General features: G+C 42.7%; 1 protein-coding gene across 1 annotated transcript in view; it reads left to right on the top strand.

Annotated features, from left to right (window-relative positions):
• The window catches only part of LOC126932129 (aldehyde oxidase 1), an 88,304-nt gene extending 65,451 nt beyond the window's left edge, over window positions 1–22,853 (top strand). Inside the window, exons 26-35 of the mRNA XM_050750676.1 lie at window positions 1,853–2,080; window positions 8,058–8,153; window positions 10,321–10,449; window positions 11,133–11,207; window positions 12,743–12,795; window positions 13,980–14,094; window positions 18,056–18,121; window positions 19,970–20,158; window positions 20,932–21,099; window positions 21,986–22,853. Coding sequence (XP_050606633.1) covers window positions 1,853–2,080; window positions 8,058–8,153; window positions 10,321–10,449; window positions 11,133–11,207; window positions 12,743–12,795; window positions 13,980–14,094; window positions 18,056–18,121; window positions 19,970–20,158; window positions 20,932–21,099; window positions 21,986–22,036 — 1,170 coding nt within the window. The 3' untranslated portion in view covers window positions 22,037–22,853. The remainder of the gene's footprint in view (window positions 1–1,852; window positions 2,081–8,057; window positions 8,154–10,320; window positions 10,450–11,132; window positions 11,208–12,742; window positions 12,796–13,979; window positions 14,095–18,055; window positions 18,122–19,969; window positions 20,159–20,931; window positions 21,100–21,985) is intronic.
• Window positions 22,854–23,193: the final 340 nt, after the last annotated feature.

The raw sequence follows: 23,193 nt of genomic DNA, 5'->3' as shown, positions 1-23,193 counted from the left end.
TCAAATTGTTAGAAAGTTCAGCTAGAGATTTCTTTCTCCCTGTGGAGTTTCAACCCTTGCTCCTCTGGTCACCCCCACCCCCTGATGGATCCCTGTGTTGTTAGGCAGGAATGGCCTGCTAGGGGACACAGCAAGCTCCTAGGGCCTTTCTGCTGCTTCCTCTATCTGCATTTTGCTCAGCTCTCTAAATTGGCTCAGCTCCAGGTAAAGTCAGAATCTTCTCCTGCAAACAGACCTTCAGCTTCTCCAGTGGAGGTGTATGTTCGGGAGAGGAGAATCTCCCTTTCCCTCTTCCACAGCTGGGGCACTCACAGTATTTGGGGTATCTCCCATGTCCTGCAGAAGTAGTCCACTTCCTTCAGAGGGTTTGTGGGTCCTCTCGGGATTACTGCTTTGTTCTTGCAGTTGATCTGGAGCTAAAATTCATAAGGCGAACTTCCACAAGCTGCTCTGTCCAGAGCTGCAATCTAGTCCTGCTTCCTGTCTGCCATGATGATCCAGGTTCTCCTTTCGATTCTTTCAGTCTCAGCCCCAACTTCGTTTATCGACAAGGACTTTCACCTGCCTGGCTCCTCTTCCCAGATCCTGGAGTGGAATTAGTGTGGGGAGATGGGGTGAGCTCTCTGTCAGCCCCTTCTCCTCCCCTGTGCCTTCTGCTGTGATGCTGATGCGAGGAGGAAGAGGAGAAGGACCAGGGAAAACAGCCAGTTTCTCCCTCTGTGACTTCTCCCAGCAAGCTCACAGTCCTCTCTTTGGTCAGATGTAGTCACTTTTCAAATACATTGTCTATGGTTCCATTTCTACCAGCTCTTCCAAAAATTGGCAGTCCTTGGACCGTCAGGGGGTGGCTGGCACAGCATTCCACTGGTGACCTCTCTGCCCATGCCCCAGCAGTCTTTAGAAGGCCCCATGTCCCAATTCATCTACCATCTTTCACCCAATAGTAGCCACCTTCTTTGCTTCTCTCGAATGTGTGGGAGGCCTTGCTCCTCCCTTCCTGGCCATCCCACTAGACTCTCTCCTGATGTCCTGCCACATTTGGTAGCACTATGGAGGAGAATTACAGGAAGACCTCCCTTCATCCCCAGGGAAGTTAGAGCAGGAAACAACCTCTTAAAAACACCACTTTTCCCCAAGTGGGACAGCTCATTAATTTCCAGTCTTTCTCTTACAATGATCTGAGAATTTGCTTAGGAGGGTGGGGAGAGTGTATCTGTGATGGCTCTGTCAGCTTAGGGAAGGGGTTGGCCACAAGTGCTAAGAGTTTTCTCAGCTGAGAATGTGACATACTTGGCACCTTTTATTATTAGCTGAGGGTCTTAATCGCCAATTCTGGGAATACAGGAAGAATTCTACTCAGTGCTTCAGACATCCTAGGATAGAATCTTTTAATTTGTTTTTCATCCTAGATATTGGTCATATTTAAACACACTTTCATGTTTGCCTGTTTTGGAGGTGAGTAGTCTTATCTTTCAACATAGCATGGGAGTAATCCAAATCATGTGGCCTAGATGATCTTTCAGCAGATATTCCAAATGCAACTAGAATTAAGAGTCTACAGTGTACACGGACTGTGGTCGAGTTATATTGCAACATAAGGGAAGGGTTCCATCCTTTAAAGTTGCACAAGAGTAGCATAGAAAGCACATAAGTAAATGCTAGCATGTTTGATAGAAGCTCTGAGTAGACGAAGAGGACAATGTTGTGCATTAGGAAAGGCTTCCACAAGGACTAAGTAGAACTCGGCTTGGACCTTATAGGATGAGCAGAATTTGACCAGGAGGATGGTGAATGGATGAGCCTATGTCTGCTGGGTTTCCCCTCCCCGCTTTAATCTCCTTTTCTTTCATAGGTGCGAATGATAAACATGTACAAGGAAATTGATCAAACACCCTACAAACAAGAGATCAATGCCAAGAACCTGATCCAGTGTTGGAGAGAATGTATGGCCGTGTCTTCCTACTCCTTGAGGAAAGCGGCTGTGGAAAAATTCAACGCGGAGAATTACTGGAAGAAGAAAGGACTGGCCATGGTCCCCCTGAAGTATCCTGTTGGCCTTGGCTCACGCGCTGCTGGTCAGGTCAGTTCTTCAAACACACATGAGGATGATGCCCGGAAGCAGCTCTGACAAAGCAAGAGGTGTTGAGGAAACTTCTCCTTTAGTCGTATTAGCCATATGGTTGCAATGCCCAGTTGTTAAATTTCACAAAAGCCACCAAAGTCAAAGTAATTAAGCTAGCTTTACTCCAGGGGAGACCAGAGCTCCTCTGCTCACATGCCCATGGTTGGTGAAAAACATTCTTGCTGGAAATTGGGAGACTGAGGTTTACTCCTGGCCCTGGCAACAGGAGTTGTCAAATGGCAGCTGAGTCCGTTTGTTCTGGGCTCAGACTGCTCATGTGGAAAGCAGGAGGGTGGGACTGATGACCTCCAAGACTCCTCTTCCAGTGTCCACAATTCTGTGTCGCTGGACCATGAAATAGGAATGAGGAGCTGCAAGGTTTTGGGTGGTCCACTCCTTGTGGGTGGGTTGGAATAAATTAAATTTGGAAAAATAAATCACTTTTTAAGTAGAATTTTTGAAGTTTATTCCCCTTGTAGCTTTTAAAACTGTGAAAGGGAGGACTGGGAATCTGCTCTTGAAGTTTAATTTCTTTCATTGATTAAAGAAATCCCCTTGCTTGGTTGCTGAATCCCACTTGATGTTTCTATCTCTTCATTCTTGACTTCATTCTTTCTCAAGAATGAATAAAACTTACCCCTAACGGCTGGTGAAGGACTGCAGCATTCTAGCTCATGGTATGGCAGTGGGGAACCCCTATTATCTATTTTCTTACATACACACATCCATACATATATATATAGGTAAACTGGCAGGACCCTCACAATTGTCACTCCTCTTTGCAGAATTCACTCCTTGGTTGGAGCCACAAAGAAGGCATGCAGCTGTGTTGAGTGATCACAAAATAGGAATAAATGGCAGGGGAGGGGAGCTTTGAGAAGGGCGTTAGTGTGGATGTTGTGTGTTAAGGGATCAGAAGAGGCCAGGAAAAGTGGGTAGGAAAGTCCTTTCCCCATCCCATATCCATCCATTTACCTAACTGTCCTAGTTGAGCTTTGGTGTGAGCCTTAGAACATTTGCATGCAGCTTTGATCGTAGGCAGGTGGTAGGTCAGAGAAGTATTACAACAAATGATGATCTTATTAAGCCTTCTCATTCCTTGCCTGTTTGTGATGGCAAAAATAACACAGAGTCATGTAGTCGTCTGCATGCAATTTACTCAGATGTTGGAGACAGTCAAGATACTGTGGTTGAGAAATAAAAGCAAAAATGAGGTTATTACAAAAGAAGAGAGAAAAAACTACCATTGAGAAAAGGGTTTATGAGCATTGAGTCTTGGTATAGAATTTTTGGGTAAACTGATGAGCTGGCAGCTACCAATGAGGTCAGTTGGGGCCATTTGTCCTTGAGCAGACCTGTCAGGATCATCAGGGAAAACAGTCCCCATTGTTCACAGAGCCTCTGGAAATCCTCTCATGTTTGGCCATGGGTAAACATGGCACACTGCCTCTATTTGATGGCTGCCATTACTTTACATCTGGCCTCTACCATAGACCAGGTCTCACCCATTTTCCTCATCAGAATTTTCTCAAAAAGTAGATTTAAAAAATATGGCCAGGTGCAGTGGCTCACGCTTATAATCCCAACACTTTGGGAGGCCGAGACAGGAGGACTGCTTGAGACCAGAAGTTTGAAACCAGCCTGAGCATAGTGAGGCCCCATCTCTCCAAGAAAGAAAAAAAAAAAATCATAGTGATAATTATTGAGTGCTATAATGTTATAAGTACTTTTAGGTATTTCATTTAACCTTGGGACAACCTAGAAGATTTGTATCCTTATTTTAGGGATTAAAAAAAAAATCTTGGCTTAGAGGGTTTAAATAACTGGCTCAAGGTCCTGCAGCTGGTAGAGGTAGGGCTGGGGCTAGAACCCAGGTCTGAGTGGCTCTGAAAGCTGGGCTTTCTAGTTGCACCACGTGGTCTCCCCAAAACACCTTTTGGTAGGAACTGAAGTGGGATTCAGCTCAGCTGAGGACAAACTAGGCAACAACAGCCAACAGTACAACTTCATCCTTGAAGGCCAACTGGGAAACTGACCAGCTTCTGTGCTGAAAATATTTACTTAGGGCTGAATCAAGGAATTTGAGACCAAACTCCTTGGAAGGCACATGCTAAAAGACTCTATTCTAAAACAAAATAAATAGAGGAGGAAACTAGACATGATATTTGAGTGTTTTCTCCATGGAAGGACCTGGGCTAGGGAATTGGTAATCTCCACTTGATTATTCCCTGTCTCATCTCTATTAGGTAGGTATGAATCTCTATTTCATAGAAGCGGAAACTGAAGCCCATAGGGATTCTCTCTCTTGCCCGAGGACATCCAGCCAGTAAATGGCAGAACAGGGATTCAACTTCAGCACCGCCTTCATCGTCCCACAGTGCCTCCCTGAGCAGAGGCCGTCCCTGCCCAGCAACTGAGGGGGTCAAATGTGCCCCACCTGTGTTATGCAGGCATACCTTGTTTTATTGCACTCTGCTTTATTGCACTTCCTAGATGCTGCATTTTTTACAAATTGAAAGTTTGTGGCAACCATTGGTGCCATTTTTCCAACAGTATGTGCTCAATGTTTGTCTCTCTGTCATGTTTTGGTAATTCTTACAGTTTTTCAACCTTTTTCATAATTATGGTGATCTGTGATCAGTTATCTTTGATTTTACTATTGTAATTGTTTTGGAGCACCATGAACCACATCCACATAAGACAGCAAACTTAATAAATGTTTTGTGTGTTCTGACTGCTCCACCAACTGGCCCTTCCCCCATTTCTCTCCCTCTCCTCAGGCCTCCCTATTCCCTGAGACACAATGATATTGAAATTAGGTCATTTAATAACCCTGCAATGGCCTCTAAGTATTCAAGTGAAAAAAAGAGTCACAAGTCTCACTTGAAATCAAAAGCTAGAAATGATTAAGCTTATTAAGGAAGGCACTGCACTCCAGTCTGGGTGACAGAGTGAGCCCCTATCTCCAAAAAAGAAAAGAAAAGAAAAGAGAAAGGAAAAGAAGAGAAATTGTTACAACTACCTCAATCTTCAGCAACCACCACCCTGGTTAGTCAGCAGCCATCAACATTGAGACAAGACCCTCCACCAGCAAAAAGATTCTGACTCTCTGAAGGCTCAGATGATTGTTAGCATCTTATTTTATTTTATTTTATATTTATTTATTTATTTATTTATTTATTTATTTATTTATTTATTTTGAAATGGAGTCTCACTCTGTCTCCCAGGCTGGCGTGCAGTGACGCGATCTCGGCTCACTGCAAGCTCTGCCTCCCGGGTTCATGCCATTCTCCAGCCTCAGCCTCCCGAGTAGCTGGGACTACAGGCACCTGCCACCACGCCCGGCTAATTTTTTGTATTTTTAGTAGAGACAGGGTTTCATCATGTTAGCCAGGATGGTCTTGATCTCCTGACCTCATGATCTGCCTGCCTCAGCCTCTCAAAGTGCTGGGATTACAGGCATGAGCCACCGTGCCTGGCCTGTTAGCATTTTTTAACAAAGCATTTTAAAACTAAAGTATGTACAATCTTTTTAGACATAATGCTATTGTACACTTAATAGAGTACAGTGTAGCATAAACATCACTTATACGCACTGGGAAACAACGAAAATTGTGTGATTTGCTGTATTGCTATGGTTTGGAGCTGAACCTGCAATATCAGTGTACTTACTTCCTGCACTGTGAACACTGAATGGCACAGACAGGACCTAACCAACCTCTGTGTCCAATGCCTTACTATGGCACTTGGCACAGAGTAGGAACTCAAATGTCTGAATGGCTGAAACATTTGGGGAATCTGTGGGTTTGAAGCTAACTTCTCATCGATACCAGTAGTAGTTGTTTGAAGGTTTAAATTTCCCTGACTAGGTCCTCTACTTATATTGGAGAACCATCTGCTCCAGCTTTCCAGTTGTGCCTATTTTATAGATGAAGCTTTGCAGAATTATATTTTGTGGCACTAACAATGAGCTGTACAGTGGTGCCATTTAACTAAACCAAATCTGACATTTTAAATGGCCCAAGGAGACTGCAGCACCACATGGAACAAATTACTGGGTGATCTCTGATAGACATGCTGTCTTGGACATACAGGCTGAATGCTATCACCAGCAGGGTCACACAATGTAGGAAAAGTACAATCCACTATAATTGTAGTTCAATCACATGGGCCAAGTGCAACTACGCATTACATGCACACTTTGCAGAGCCAAGGAGGCCAAATATGGAGTCTACAAGATTAAGAAACAGATTGTATGGCTATGCTACTGCAAATTTACTTACCAAACATTTACTGACCACCTACCGCATGTGTGTTCCTATGTTGCATTCCGAGAGATTCCTTAGGACGTGATCCTTCCTTTCAGGGGGCTCATATTCTGGCAAAGCACAATGAAGTGCCATGGAATGGGGCCCAGGAGCTCTTGTTGCAGCTGGCATCACCTGACATCTGATGCATGGCCCCCAGGCAGCCAGTCCTGGGCTTTCTGTAGAGGAAAACTATTCCTTATCTTTACCATTTTGAGGATGAATGTCCAGTAGCAAAAGATGGTGTTTCCAGGAGTCATGAGTTAATAAACTGTAAATAAACACTCTGCTGCATCTTCCCAAGGTCCTTGGGTGTCATTTTCATGGCTGATATGCCTTCTTCAAGAGTCTAAGGTTCTCCTTTGGACTGTGGATATATGTGCCTTTGTCCTCAGAGAAAGAGTATCCTGATGTCCCCATTTGCCCAATACTGCTGACCAAATAAATGGAGTGCATTTTCACCATCAAACTTGCCTTATTTGGAATGATAGAGCTTTCTGGTTGTCATTCACAGGGGTAACGTGAACCTTTGGATAAAAATAAAGAGACGGTTCTCCAAGTGTGGTCCACAGTTCCCAGGCAGCTTGGAAGGCCCTTCTGATGGGCAGAGAATTGATCTGGAAATGCTGTCTTTTTCTTGGGTTTATCTGTTGATTAACATGCAGCTCCATCAACTTTCACTTGTGACCAGTGTTGCTTACAAATAATCTAAGTGAGCAATTAAGGCTTAGGAAAATTTTTGGTTTATTAAGTTGACATTAGCTTGTTACCAGAATTTTCTGAAGACCTTGACATTACAAATCCTAGATTATTATGTCACTCTGCTTCGAAACTTAGATGTTAAGACCCAGACCACACCCATACGGTCAGCACATCCCTGCTGAAGAGCTGTAAAGGTTGCCTTGCAGGCTTTCCTGGACCACAGTGGAACCACTGAGAGACACCTGCCCTAGGACCATATGCTGCTGATGTTGCTCTTACACTGGAGACCCAAAGGGAAGAAGCCATCCTTGTTTTCTGCTGTGATTTTCTGGGATATCCCCATATTCTAGTTTAGCACAGGCAGATCTGCAAGAAGGCACATTCTTGTTAATTATAAAACATGTTTAGCTTAGAGACTGGATGTTTCTGATTATAAGAGCCTTTAATGCTGTTAGCAGTCTTGTTCCTTCTGGATCCTTGTGTGGAGCTATACAGTTAGATAAGATTACTTCCAAGTTCTTGTCTAACTCCAAAGCTCTGTAGTTCGGTGCCAAGATGATTTAGGGTGAGCTTAGTCATTTTGCAGCAAAAAAATTTTAATGTCTATCTATCTCATCTTTTATGGGATTATAACAAAATGAATTTCCGTTTTCATTTTTCTGTGGCATGCCTACTACAACTATGATAATATGCGTGCACACAATTATTCACCCTCTCCCTCTACCTGTCTATATATTACTTTGCATTTTAAAACAGAGTCCCTGCCCCCATTTCCCCCACCCCAAAAAGAAACCTAAAATGTTGCTCCACCCTGGGGGGGTGGGGGATTCTTGGAGGGAAATATTTCCAAGGAAAATGTTTTAATTGACATGATATGTGATAATATCAAAAAGACCTTAGAAATACTTTTCGTCTTTTCTGCTCAGGCTGCTGCCTTGGTTCACATTTATCTTGACGGCTCTGTGCTGGTCACTCACGGTGGAATTGAAATGGGGCAGGGGGTCCACACTAAAATGATTCAGGTAAGAATGCAAATAACTAGATTGAGTTGGGTGTGTGCTTATAGATCTGCTCATGAGAGAAAAACTATGAATGAATATTTTCTGTTACAAAATACAGGATAGGAAGCTGGGTGGGGTGGCTCGAGCATTTCAGGAGACTGGGGCAAGAGGATTGCTTAAGTGAAGGAGTTCGAGACCAGCCCAGGGAACAAAGGGAGATTCCATCTCTACCAAAAAAAAAAAAATTAAATTAGCAGGTCATGGTGGCATGAGCCTGTTTTCCCACCTACTTGGGAGGCTGAGGTGGGAGGATTGCTTGAGCCTGGGAGGTCGAAGCTGCAGTGAGCCAACTGCACCACTGTACTCCAGCCTGGGTGGCACAGCAAGACTCTGTCTCAAAAAGTAAAAACAAATAAAAATAAAAGATAGGAGATTTGAGCTTTGACAGTTTACGCTGTTAAACAATTAGCAGAAACTAGGTAAACAAACCAATTTTGCAACCAAACCCCTAAAAGAATGTGGCAGAAGAGTCTCGAGTTGTTTTATTGCTAAAGAAAGTTATATACTTATTTGCTGCTTTCCTTTGGATATAGTGACAGTTGAGTTGTCCTTTTTGAATTTTTCTTGGGCAATAAGATAATGTGTAAATGCTGATGAATTTGGATTACTTCTTGCCCTTTATGTATTATGGGCTCCAAACAATCGCTAATATAAATCACCTTTGATATTTACAAGCAAACTTTATCTGTTTGCTTTTGGCTGTCTTATTTTAGGTTAATTTTAAGCTACCATTTCTCTTTTGTTAATCATAATAGTAATATTATAGATTATAAAACATTTGGAAGCAGCAGAAAATTTTTAAAAACAAAGACCCTACACAGTTTCACCACACAGAATACTCATTATTTGGAGGTCTTTACATCTTGTTTTTTTTTTCTTTCGCAAAAAGTCACCAACATGCTTTTATATAATTTTGTATTCTGTTTTTCCACCCACTTTATATAGTGTGAACCCTTTTTCCTGTCATTAAGCCATCTTTACAATCATGAATTTTCATGGCTGTATGTGGATAAATATATGGTTCATTTAACCATCCCCAGTTGTTCGAATACTTCAGTGAAGATTTTTGTACATTAACCTGTGATCAAATCATTGATTGTTTCTTAAAATAGATTTCTGGGAGTAGAATAACTGGGTCACAGGTGTGACTATTTTAAATTGTTTGACACATATTATCAAATTGTTTTCCAGAAAGTATCCCTCTCATGATACCCCTAACCAACAGTGAATGTGATGGATTGTTGAAAATTTATAGATAATTTGATAAGTGACTGAAAGTATCTCATTATTGCTTTCATTTACATTTTTCTAAGTATAAAGATGTTGAATACACATTTTCTCTTAGTCACTTGAGAATTGACTTTCCCCAGTGGAGGGTGTTTTCCTTATTGGATCACCAGAGACTTTGATATTCTAAGCCTATGCACTGTGTGGAGGATCTGAGAGCCAGACCTCATGGAAGGGTTCCGTGTGCCTGAGTCCTTGTAGAAGCTGTGGGCAAGCACTTTCAAGCCACGCTGCTAGCAGGAGAGAGTCGAGTTTGGGATCAACTAAAGTTAGCAATATGATTTTGCTCTCTAGCGCTAAAAATAAAGAATAAAGCAGCCAGTTAAGTCCTTGTGTTCGCACGTGGCACTGGCGCCATCTCCTGTGACCCACATGTTCATGCCGCTGCTTTTCCAAGGTCATTGTCCTTTCTCATAAGAAGCACTCTTTTCCTGGGGCAACTACAGAAATGTGGATAAGAGATAGATATCTCCTATCATTGATAAGGTTCTGCTAGAATTTTGCAGAGTGTGGTCATAGGAGAAGCCTCAAAGGTGTCAATAGCATGATTATAGAAACAAGAATGAAGCATTTCTTCCCGCCTTGGCTTGGGGCCTCACCTCCTCTTTCTGACACTATCACCAGAAAGTCAAAGAAAAGGAAAGTGTGTTCAGAATTTGGGGTCCAGACTAGCTATAGGAGTTTTAGAAACAAGAAACTTTTTGTGGCTGGAGGAATTTGTGATTCTGCTCCCTTGTCCCTGTCATGAGTATGAGGGCATCACACATGTGTTACCACATAGGCATGTGTACAGGTCTGTGACTAATCAGTGTTTTAAAAGAAACTCTCTCTTAAAATCCAGGTGGTCAGCCGTGAATTAGGAATGCCAATTTCGAATGTCCACCTGCGTGGAACAAGCACAGAAACCGTCCCTAATGCAAATGTCTCTGGAGGTTCTGTGGTGGCAGATCTCAATGGGTTGGCAGTAAAGGTAACAGTCGCTGCAGTGGCATCCAAATCATTAACTCCCTCAGGGCCAAATACGTGGGTGGGTGGAGCTCCAAAGATGCTGAGAGTTAATCCAACTCCTATCTCCTTCCCCCATCTTGGCCTCAGTCAGTGGTACAGCACCCAGTGGTTCTCCTGTGCTGGGAATGCCACCTCTTTTTCTCCCTCACTCCTGACATTTTTCTAATCAGCAAGTCCTTTCAAGTCTACTCAAAAGTGTCTTTGTCTTTCTGTTTCCATATTATGTTAGTATCATGTTGTGACAGACTCCCACCTCTCCCCAGGGCCGATGCAGGACTTCTGTCTCTCCACCACAACTTCATCGCCTTTTGCTCTAGCTTTCTGCTGCCGGAGTGAATTTTCTCACAAAATAAATGTGGCCATGCCATGTCTGAAAGCAATGGTTCGTGGTTTTCCAAGAGATTTTTTTTTTTTTATTAAGTCCTGACTTTTTAGCATGGCTTACAAGGCCAGTTCATTCACATACACACACACACGTGCACACACTTGTATGAAACCTTTGATATCACCTTCATACAGGGTTGGTGTCTTATTTTTCCATGTTCCCTCTTAGATAAGCCTATGGAATGGTACATATTATGTTGTTTTGAATTTGGTGTTTGCATGAAATTAGGATCATAATTTTAATTTAAAAATAATCTCTAGGATGCCTGTCAAACTCTTCTAAAACGCCTCGAACCCATCATCAGCAAGAATCCTAAAGGAACTTGGAAAGACTGGGTGAGAATCAATGGTTCTCTGTATTTTACTTTAGAAGAAAAAGGAGTGGGAGGAGAGCAAGAGCAATATGCATTAATTGAAATCTGTAGAAAAGGCATTTGCAAAGGTACCACCATTGCATAATGATAAATAAAAGGCCTTTGGCTCTTAGCATGTGGAAATCCTATCACAATGTGGTGGAGGAACTCTTGCATCTGGGAAAATTTTCTGTTAGAGAAAAAGATAGTTCTTCTGCCAGAACTCCTATTTTAATCCAGAATTAATTAATGTTTCATCCTATGGAACCTAGGGATTGTCTGGATAATAACTGTACATCTGTTTTTTCTCCTTCTTTGGGTTCTACTGTTCCTAAAAGAGAAAAACAATAGTAGAACCATTCTGTAAAAGTAAAAATCATATAAGCACTCATTTAGAAATAGGAAACCAAGCCAGTGGGTGTATGTTCATCCAGTAATAGGTACTCAATGGAACGGAAATATTCAACTGCTTCCTTTGATCTGCTTACAATCTAGTTGGAAAAGTTCTAAGTCAACTAACGTTCTAAAGTCAACTAACAAACTTTTCGAAGTAATAGGTTATCAACTACCAGATGTTGTGGAACAAATATCCATAAAAACTGGGAACGTGTGTCACGCTGGCTATTCTAGAATGTCAGTTTTCGCAACCTTATGAATACAGGTCTGGGGGAAATAACATTTGAGGATCCCACTTAGAAATGGTTTCTGCTATTCCGTGGAGTAAGGACTCATTTTATAACTCATATTTATGGGATCTGTCTATACTTCCTGGGTATATTTGTTTCTGTCCTCTGCCCCATGCTACCTGAGCCCAGAAAGGCTGAGTCAGTATGACTGGAGAAAGCTGGAGAGAGGTGCAGCATGGGGAGTAGTTCACCACCATGAAATGCAGCCATGCGGCCCACTTTCTTCTCTAATGATTGATGCGCTTCTGACCTTCCTTCTTAGACTTAGGGACTTGGACCTAACCCTGATTTTTCTGCATAGCAGTCAACTCTGCACTGCAGAGTCAGGAGACCTTTTGGTGTAAATGGTACAATTTAGCAAAATTATTCCCCTCACCTGAAACAAATGTGCCCAGAAAGGATTGATAGTTCCCATAAATATGGATTATAAAATGAACCCTTACTCTATAGACTGGCAGGAACCTGATATTAAAATTAAGCAGCCAACCAACCATTGTTTTCTAAAACGTCCCATGTGAATTGGAAATCTACTACAGATAACCGAGTGAATTTCTTCCTAAGTGGAACATATGTTGATGACTTTAGTCCAGCCTGTAGCATACCACAGCAGGCATTTATTACCATCATAGGTGCTGAACAAACAGCTACAAGGTGTGAACCACAAACGCCTGTAGAAATGGAGAATGCCAAAAGGAATGGATTAATCTGGGTCCTTCCTAGTTACTATTGCTGATAGTTTTATTTAGCAGACAGGGTAAAATTAAAATTGAAGTATTCAGTGATTCTTTCTTTGGGCATCCTTGTTGCAGCATGCTATGCTCTTCCTTCACAGGCACAGACTGCTTTTGATGAAAGCATTAGCCTTTCAGCTGTTGGATACTTCAGGTAAATACTCTCTCCAATCGCTATGGAGAATGACAGTGGTATCGTGAGGAAGAGTTTCAGTTCCCTTGCAATTTTGGCAAACGTTGACTTTGTACCTTCTATTTACCCATGGTTATAAAGAACATTTAATTGCTGGTATCCAGAAAGACTCCTGTTAGGGAAAATAGGCACACAAAATTCAGCTGAACTGATGATTCTAATCATAGTGGGTGGTATTTTAAGGCTCCCTGGGGTTAGCACTTGGAATACTCAGCAGTGGTTGACTTTTTGTTGAAAACACAATCTACCTCTTAAGAAACAAAGGTGGGGAAATGCAAATTAAACCCATAAAAGGGGTACCATTTTACACCTTCAGTACTGGCAAAAAAGAAATTGGACCATAACCATGTTACATTAAGATGTGAGACAACAGGAACACACTGAATCTGGAAAACAGTTTATTAAATTATTTTAATGGAGAGTGAAAGCTGTCTGACAGCAGAGTGATGTAGAGCCTTACCTGGTTTGATCACTTTGCCATTGGTGTGGGAGTCCTGGGCACTGACTCCCTGTCAGGAACAGGCATTGGAAGCATTTTTAATGGCCATCTCCAGGTTGCAGGGCAGCAGAGGAGAGAGGGTAGAGAGTTCTGGAAGCTGCTGACTCATGCTTCTATTTTACCATTAATATTTGTTTGATGTTCTTAAAGATTAGTTAGGAACAGAGCAGGCCATGGAGCTTGATGGTGGGAGACCGGAGTAGAGATAAAGAATGGGAACCATAGGACCTGATCCTTCACACAGAGGGGCAAATTCTGGAGCCAGAAAGATAGACAAAGCAGGAAGCATGCACCTTTGAAATAGCGTTTGGTGTAAAATGAAGGTTGAGTTCCCCAAATCAGATGATCCAATATTAGCCAAAAGCAGTAAGATGGACATTCATGAAGTAAGAAGCTAACCTCCAGGAGTAAGGAGGCACCAGTCAGGAGTAGTTAGATATTTTTATCAGACAAAGCAAGTTTTAAAAGAAAAAAACTAAATATTTATTTATTCAACGCATTTATCACATACATTTGGTGCTGGCATATCATTGTACAGGTATATTCCTGTGGTTTACATAACTCCTCATGAGTCTGTTCAGTCATCATGGTCTGCAATTAGGGGACTTGATCACTTAACAACACTCAAGAATTCTGTTTCCTCCAGAGGTTATGAGTCAGACATAAACTGGGAGAAAGGCGAAGGCCATCCCTTCGAATACTTCGTTTATGGAGCTGCCTGTTCCGAGGTTGAAATAGACTGCCTGACGGGGGATCATAAGGTCAGTACCAGTTGGAAAGGTCAAGTTGCACTTACGATGCACCTAAATTCCACAGATGCCATCTATCTGAGGAGAGCTGAGTGAGTGGCAGCACTGTGCATTTGGCCTAAGGCTGATTCCCCCGGATTACCAGAAAAAAATAGAATCCTCACAATTGCCTTGGTGGTCTGGTTGCTGCCATGGAAAACAACTGGTGACCTGTCTTTATTTCCCTGGCCCTTTTAAATGGAGTCAGGAAAAAAACTACTTGAAGAAAGAAACATGCTCTAAAGGGGGCTTTCACGTAAACTGTTGGCACAACCAGCAATTCTGACTTCTTATGAGAAATGCCAAAATATATCATTCTTGAAGGATTTCATAGACATCTGTAATCTGCTAACAAGCACCAAGCCAGCCCAGGGCCGGTAGTGGCCACTTTTTTATGTCTTTTTCTCAGCTAGGTCTTGCCTTTTAAAAGTCCAATGTGCTATCCATTGTGCCACAGAGCCGGCTTGGTCTTGCTTTTTAGATAGTTTCAGAGCATCCTTATGCTTTCAAGGGATGCTCTGACGAGATATGCACACGCACGTGCACGTGCACACACACACACACACACACACCCTCTTTCTCTCTCTCTTGCTTTAAAGACTCATAGAATTTCTCCTCTTGTAGCAGAGCCTTTGGGAGTAAAAGAAGCCACTTACTGGTCACAGTCATTAATAATGAAAGATCATTGATCCATTAAATGGGACTGTGATACCCTAACAACTGTCATGTGACCAAGCTACCAGTTTAGTGATAATCTCTTCCAAAATGCACCTTGAAACAAGCTCTAGTTCTTGATATTTACAAATATCCTCTATGCCTGCATTCTTGGATTATGATCAGATTTAAGTTTTCATTTAGTAAGTCCCCAGCATGTATTTTTTTTTTTTTTTTTTGAGACAGAGTCTTGCTCTGTCACCCAGGCTCAAGTGCAGTGGCGCGATCTCAGCTCACTGCAAGCTCCGCCTCCTGGGTTCACGCCATTCTCCTGCCTCAGCCTTCCAAGTAGCTGGGACTACAGGCGCCCGCCACCATACCTAGCTAATTTTTTTTTGTATTTTTAGTAGAGACGGGGTTTCACCCGTGGTCTCGATCTCCTGACCTCATGATCTGCCCGCCTCAGCCTCCCAAAGTGCTGGGATTACAGGCATGAGCCACCGTACCTGGCTGCATGTATTTTTTAAAACTATAGTCAACCTAATCTCTGAAACTATGGTCACCTTTATTGAACCTGCCTTTTCAAGTATCTGACCTGTCTGGTTCTAACTCAGCCATTATCTCTATAGGGTAACCTTGGACTAGGGCAAAACAGTGGTCACTCTGAGCATGGTTTTGTGTTAGAGTAGCAGCCCAACACTACTAGGGAGTGGGTTCTTGCATAGAACTGATTTCTGTTTGTTTGTTTGTTTTTGAGACAGAATTTCACTCTCTCACCCAGGCTAGAGTGCAGTGGCTTGATCTTGGCTTACTGCAATATCTGCCTCCTGGGTTTAAATGATTCTCGTGCCTCAACCTCCCAAGTAGCTGGGATTACAGGCTGCGCCACCACACCCAGCTACTTTTTGTATTTTTGGTAGAGACGTGGTTTGACCATGTTGCCCAGGCTGGTCTCAAACTCCTGGCCTTCAAGTGATCCGCCCACCTTTGCCTCCCAAAGTGCTGAGATTATAGGTGTGATCCACTGAGCCCTGCCCATATAACTAATTTCTAAATCCTTCTCCCTCAAAGCAAAAGTTGGTAAAAACTTAGTCATGTGGATTTTCTTATATTCCTATATATGCCTTGTCCTTGTTAAGATCCAAGAACAAGGTAATAATTAGCCTAGTATGAAATTTTAAGGCATGTTCCTATAACTTATTTGAATGATCTTAGGGGATGTGCCATATAGTCTCATCAGATGCCTTCATAAAAGCTAAATCTCAGCTCAGGTTGGTGTCACTGCTAGGCAAAGGGCTAGAATGTGACATTCTACCAGGGGCCTTTCCCAAAGGCCTGTTTCTCAGCCATTCTCCTGTTGATAGAATTGCCCTTATTCCAGCAAAGTTTTCCTCACTTTGAACTTACATCTAAATATCAGTTATCTGTTCTTCTACAGCAAATTACCCCCAAACTTAGTGCTGAAAACAGTGGATGCTCATTAGCTCACACCACTTCTGAGGGGCAGGCCTCCGGGAGTGGCTCGTCTGGGTGATTCTGCCTGAGGCTTCAGTCAAGCTGTGGCTGGGGTGCAACAGTCATCTCAAGGCTCAGTGGGGACAGGAGAATCCTATTCCACCTCCCTCCATCATAGCATTGTTGACAGGAGGCCTCGGCTCCTCACTGGCTGTTGGCCAGATGCCTCCATTCTTTGTCATGTGGACAGCTGTCTGTAGGCTGCCTGAGTGTCCTCAGGACATGACAACTGGCTTCCTCCAGAGAGACCAGCCCAAGAGAAAAAGAGAGCGTGAGCAAGCGAGAGAGTACCTGAGACAGAAGCCCAGCTTTATAACCTAACTCAGAGTGACTACTGTCACCTCTGCCATAGCCTATTGGTCACACAGGCTGGCCTGGTAGAGTAGAGGAGGAGACTACATATGGATGTGAATACCAGTAGGTGAGGGTTATCCAGAGCCATCTTTGAGGCAGCCTACCACAACCTAGATCTACTATCTCCAGCCCTAGCAAAAGACACGACTGACAGTGCTAAGCCTACAGCTTTGTGGGTTGTTTTTTTCTGTTTTGAGGTGGAGTCTTGCTCTGTTGCCCAGGCTGGAATGCAGTGGCACCATCTCAGTTCACTGCAGCCTCTGCCTCCTGAGTTCAAGTGATTCTCGTGCCTCAGCCTCCTGAGTAGCTGGGACTACAGGCATGTGCCAGCACCCCTGGCTAATTTTTGTATTTTTAGTAGAGATGGTGTTTCACCATGTTGGCCAGGCTGGTCTCGAACTCTTGTCCTAAAGTGATCTGCCCCCACTTGACCTCCCAAAGTGCTGGGATTACAGGCATGAGCCAGCCCCACCAACCTAAGCCCACAGCTTTGAAAGCAGAAACTTCACTAACACTGAAGACTTTAGAGCTCCTCCTCTCACCTCCAGCTGAGGCCTCTTATCTCCTGAAAGACCAGTCTTGCTGACTGATGTCAAAGAGGATTTTACATTTTACTGTGTCTTTAAATAAGAGATGTGAGTTCCTGAAGTTTTATTATTGTCAAACATTCCAATCATTATCTAGTTTTCAAATGCTAGATGAAAGTCCTAGATCAAATAAGGAAACTCTTGCATTTATTTTGTTCAATTAGTAATTATAAGTACAATCTGTTAGTCATGGCAGAGAACATTACATCACATTTTTTTAAAAATGTATGGACTTGCTGGAAAGCAATGGTGTTACTAACACTCTGGCTGGGCCTGCTGTGCTTCTCCTCATTTGTAGGTTATCAGGAGCAAGTTGTAGTCAACTTTATTCTCTTCTCTGCTCCAAAAATGAAAATGGGAGATTTTCAGATGACAATTCAAAGACTTTTTTGTGGATGCACCCTGAACTCTGTGGTTCAGTAAACATTCCTCAGCCAGTTGTATCTGGCTGTTGGGTTGCAAGTTAGCCATTAAGCTTTGCAACTAGGATCGTGAGGGCCATAGATGTTTTCTTTTGTTGTGTCATATATTTCTCAATCTGTTGCATCATCCAGCTTGAATCAAAATCAAGTAAATATTTTTTTCTCCTATTATTTCCAAGAAAAAAAGACAGTGCTTCAGCTGGCTAAGAGTATTTGTATAATTTTGAAAGTTTTACAGAACAAACTTTGTCATATAAGAAAATCTTTGTTACTTCTTTTGAAATGACATGGCTCCAAGAAAGGCTTTATACCAAAGTCAGCCTGGCAGGAAGTGTTCCTCAGCTTCTTCTCCCTAAGTTATCCTCATTAAAATAAACATTTTAACTTTTTTTTTCTTACTAGAACATCAGAACAGACATTGTCATGGATGTTGGCTGCAGTATAAATCCAGCCATTGACATAGGCCAGGTATGTGTAACTGATATGTCTCACTTTCTATTTGTAAAAGCCAAAAGTGCAGTGGGGTCTGCAGGGGAGCATTCCATCAGGCTTATTCATCATCTTATTTTTCTACCCCTTTAGTCAACTCTATTCAGACCAGCTGCAAAGCTCAAATGTCTTACTGTTTAAAAGGGGGAAGGAAATAAAGTGTTTTCCGTAGCTTTTGAAGAAACATACAATCTGTGACTAGGGAGCTTGAATGAGGCAAGACCAAGCCTAGAGGTGACCGATGAGCTCCAAACTTCTGGGACATACGTAGAGTTAGTGCCCAGTGCTGAGCCTTAGCCACACAATGGGCTTCAGCTTCGAGGAGTTTGAAGTTTGCTGGAATCACAAGTCTCAAGTCATTAGAGCAGTAGCTATTGATAGGCAGCCTGTAGTGCTGGATTCTACCCACAGACATTTTCAAATTTAAATTTGAAATAGTTGAAAAGATTGGAAAGTCATAAACATCTAGTTTCTCCTGAAAACAGAAAATTTGCCCACACTGCATCTGCATTTCCACGAGCGAAAAGTCGGTGGGCTGCACCTCTAGAGTCCCACACTCTCCAATGAGACCCACACTCTCTAGGACCCACCTGGAATCTTCACATACTGGCTTTACATATATCCAACCTGGAGGCAATTCAGCTCATTACCTCTGATTTAGGGCACCATCTAGTGTCCCCTCCCCCTCCACTCCCCGCCCCCACCATCATGACATTGTGTTATTGGCGAATGGGAAGAATCTCTGGTGTGGAGAAGTCAAAGGAGGCTTAGGGAGGAAGTGGGTGTGGACCAAGTTGTCAAGGAAAGAATGAGAAACGACATTTGGGGTGAAAGAACAGTGGAGGAAGTCACCCTACAGAAACAGGGAATTTAGCATGCCTGTTCATGGCTGCTGATCAGGCCAGGGCGGATGACTATGGGGAAGGCCTGTGTGGGAGGGTGGGCCATGAGGAGGGAGTTGGAGAGCAGAAGAGGGCTGGGGACTGCCAGGGGTGGGTGGAGGGCTTTTAGAGACAAGACTTCACTTAGTGGGGATGGACTGGAGTTTTTGGAAGATTGATCTAAAATCAGAGTCCAGAGATGTGAGGCTAGCCACCTTGTGGGCAAGGAGGTGGGATGAGACAATGGGACTGTAGCACTCTGGGGTCTCTGGACACATCAGTCAAGGGGGTTTGTCTGCCTCATGGGCAAAAAAAAGAGGGTGCTTAGGCTCCAGGCTCTGTGAAGACTCTTCCCGAGCACTCATTTCAATGGCCAAACCAAGATCAGAACCCAAGTCCTTTGACTTTGAACTTCTTTTTTTTTTAATTATTTTTATTTATTATTATTATTATTTGAGACGAAGTTTTGCTTTTGTTGCCCAGGCTGGAATACAATGGTGTGATCTTGGCTCACCACAACCTCCGCCTCCCAGGTTCAAGCAATTCTCCTGCCTCAGCCTCCCAAGTAGCTGGAATTATAGGCATGAACCACCACACCCAGCTAATTTGTTTTGTGTTTTTAGTAGAGACGGGGTTTCTCTGCGTTAGTCAGGCTGGTCTCAAACTCCCAGCCGCAGGTGATCTGCCCGCCTCAGCTTCCCAAAGTGCTGGGATTACAGGTGTGAGCCACCGTGCCCAGCTGACTTTGAACTTCTTTTAACTTAATGCTGCACAAGATGTTTAAAATGGCTTTTAGGTAAACTTTTAGCAACATGCTCCAAGACACCCTGAAAACGCTCTTAAACTACAATTTTAAAATTCAAACAAACAACATGAAGTTGAAATGCTACTTACTGTTGACTGTGTTTTCTCATATGTGGAAATTCTTTTTTTGTTCTTGCCTCAGATTGAAGGTGCATTTATTCAAGGCATGGGACTTTATACAATAGAAGAACTGAATTATTCTCCCCAGGGCGTTCTGCACACTCGTGGTCCAGACCAATATAAAATCCCTGCCATCTGTGACACACCCACAGAGTTTCACATTTCTTTGTTGCCTCCCTCTGAAAACTCAAATACTCTTTATTCGTCTAAGGTAAGTGGCGCTTTACGGGTAAATATGCATGTTTATATGATACCTGTTGGGTGACAGGAGGGCTACATTCGTCTCTTGACTGTTTGGGATTTTTACCAGGATCGCAGAAGAAAAATTCTTATTAAACATTTTAATTCTAATCTAACATCATGATAAAAATTTTTAGTATTCCAAATCTTAGAACTTAACATCAACTATTGCCATCAGGTTCTATCTAATTTTTTACCTTGCAATAATCATCTTCATGCCTAATAATCATCTTCTGTATGTAAGTCATTTCATTAGGCTAGAATTCTAAGAATGGGAATACTGGATCAAAAGATTAAATTACTTTTTGAAACAAAAACATTACATAAGCCAGGTGCAGTGGCTCATGCCTGTAATCCCAGCACTTTGGGAGACCAAGGCGGGCAGATCACCCGAGTTCAAGAGTTCGAGACCAGCCTGGCCAACCTGGTGAAACCCCATCTCTGCTAAAAATACAAAAAAATAGCCAGGTGTGGTGGTGCATGTCTATAATCCCAGCTACTCAGAGACTGAGGAAGGAGAATGGCTCAAACCTGGGAGGCAGAGGTTGCAGTGAGCCGAGATCGCGTCACTGCACTCCAGTGTCATGCGTGGGCAACAGAGCCAGACTCTGTCTCAAAAAACAAACAAAAAAAAAATTTACGTATGTAGTATGTAATATTTTTATATATGCACATATGCCTAAATATGCACATATATGCAGAGTGAGAGAGAGGTATAATCTAGCTGGCATGCTTCCCTTCAAGGGTCTGGGAGAGTCGGGGTTGTTCCTGGGGTGTTCCGTGTTTTTCGCTATCCATGATGCAGTGAGTGCAGCACGACGGGAGAGAGGCCTGCACGGACCCTTGAGCCTTAATAGTCCGCTGACCCCGGAGAAGATTAGGATGGCCTGTGAAGACAAGTTCACAAAAATGGTATGTTCTGCATAGTAGAAAAAAAAATAGTGATCATAAAATTCTGAATTTTTGGCCTCTGTTCTTGTGGTAAGGTTTTGTGAACCCACTGCTGTGGCTTTTCTTGCCAGAAAAGGTGATGGGAAACATGGGGGCATTTGAGCAGACGTGCAGAGGGGTCCTTGAATTTGTACCCCTCGGGTTGCATTTTTTCATCAGCCTGGTCCTCCGTGGCTCCACTCTATACTGTTGGACAAAAGAAGGTTCATTCCCATTAGTTTTATGTTCCTCTCCTGTTTTGCTCCCTTCCTAGGACATCTTGGTCAGGAACAGAAGTTCAGGAACTGTGCCCTGAACCTAGGACACCCAGGCCAGGAGTATAGGCCCCTCTGACAGTCTGCCTCCACCCCAACCCCAAAAGGGCACCAGGAAAGTATGCTAGCAGGAACCTCTCCCCTCTGGCAACAGCGCCCATGCCGAGCAGACATCTCTACCCTCCTTGGATATTTTCAGGGACAGCGTTTTTAATTGTGGGAGAAAGTCATGCTGTTCACAGTTACCACCCTGACTTAGACTGAGGGGAAAGCCCCCCATCCTCCACTTACACTGGCTCTTTGTGGTATCCTTCATGGTTTTCCCTAAGCCCCCCACACGTTGCTTCTTCTACTCTGGAGAAACAGAGACCCACCCCACTTTTCACTGGGTGGTCTTCAAGCGTGAGATGATAACCCCAGGAGTTCCCCAGTCCTCCCCTGGCTTCCTCCGCACCTCGCAGGCTGCTGTTCCCTGACCTGTCAGGGCCCTGGTTGCCCTCTGCTGGTGTTTAACCTACTTTATGTTCTGCTATTTTTCACCTAAGTCAGAAACATTTCCCAGGTTTGAACATCCAAATTTGTTTTTATTCTAGATTCCGAGAGATGAGCCTGGGTCCTGTGTTCCTTGGAATGTACCCATCTGAATCAAATGCAAACTTCTGGAGAAAATGGAGTGCCTCTTCCCAGATGGCAATCTGTCCTATCTCTGTGCTGGAAGACACTAGATCCGCAAGACACAGTTTCCACAGTTCAGAAATCATCCCACAGTGTTGCTTTTCTATGGAGCTGATTTAAAGTATTCCATTTAGATTTGATAGATATGCTTAAGCAATCTATAAATCATTTGCAATGTTATAAACACAAATTGGTTTCCTCTAGGGTGATATTTGCCATTACTCTGTCTCTTTGATCCATCCAGCTAAATGGAATAGACGATGACTTGCATATGACTCATACTTGGCTTGTATCCACCAACAGAAATTATACCATACAGTGAAAGGCAATTTTCTAAATAATTTCATTTACTAATATGAACTGTGAAGTTGTCATTTTTTCATTTGTCCCTTTCTGCTGTCACCTTCCTCTTGTCAGAATGAATATAGACACTGTATCTAAGTGGGACCAAAGGAAAAAGAGCAAACTTTCACCAAAGTTTTCATGAAAACCGAAAAGCTTTAAAGGTTACTATCAAGAAATTGAAAGGAAACCCACAGAATAGCATAAAATATTTGTGAATCATATATTTGATAAAGGTCTTATAACCAGAGATATGAAGAGCTCTTACAACTCAATAAAAGGCAAGTAATTTAAAAATAAGCAAAAGAATTGCTGGATGGTATGGTAGTTCTATTTTTAGTTTTTACCCTAACTACTCTTACTTGATCATTTAACATTCTATGTATGTAACAAAATATCACATGCATAAATATTATGTATCAATAAAATTTTTTAATGGGCAAAGGATTTGAGTAGACATCTCTCCAAAAAAGATATATAAATGGCTAGCAAACATATAAAAATATGCTCAAATTCATTAGTCATTAAGGAAATGCAAATCAAAACCACAATGAGCCACCATTTTATATGCACTGGGATGGTTGTAATCAAAATGATGGACAGCAGTAAGTATTGGCTAGGATAGGGAAAAATGGGAACACTTACCCATTGCAGGGGGCAGTGTAGAATGGTGTAGATACTGTGGAAAACAGTTCAGCATTTCCTCAAGGAGTTAAACATAGTTAACATAGAAGTTAAACATAGAATTACCATAATCTTAGGTATATACCCAAGAGAATTTAAA

This window comes from Macaca thibetana, chromosome 12 (assembly GCF_024542745.1).
Source record: "Macaca thibetana thibetana isolate TM-01 chromosome 12, ASM2454274v1, whole genome shotgun sequence".
In the NCBI taxonomy this organism is placed as follows: domain Eukaryota; kingdom Metazoa; phylum Chordata; class Mammalia; order Primates; family Cercopithecidae; genus Macaca; species Macaca thibetana.
Note: the sequence above shows the minus strand (reverse complement) of the source record. Positions and strands in the feature narration are given on the sequence as shown.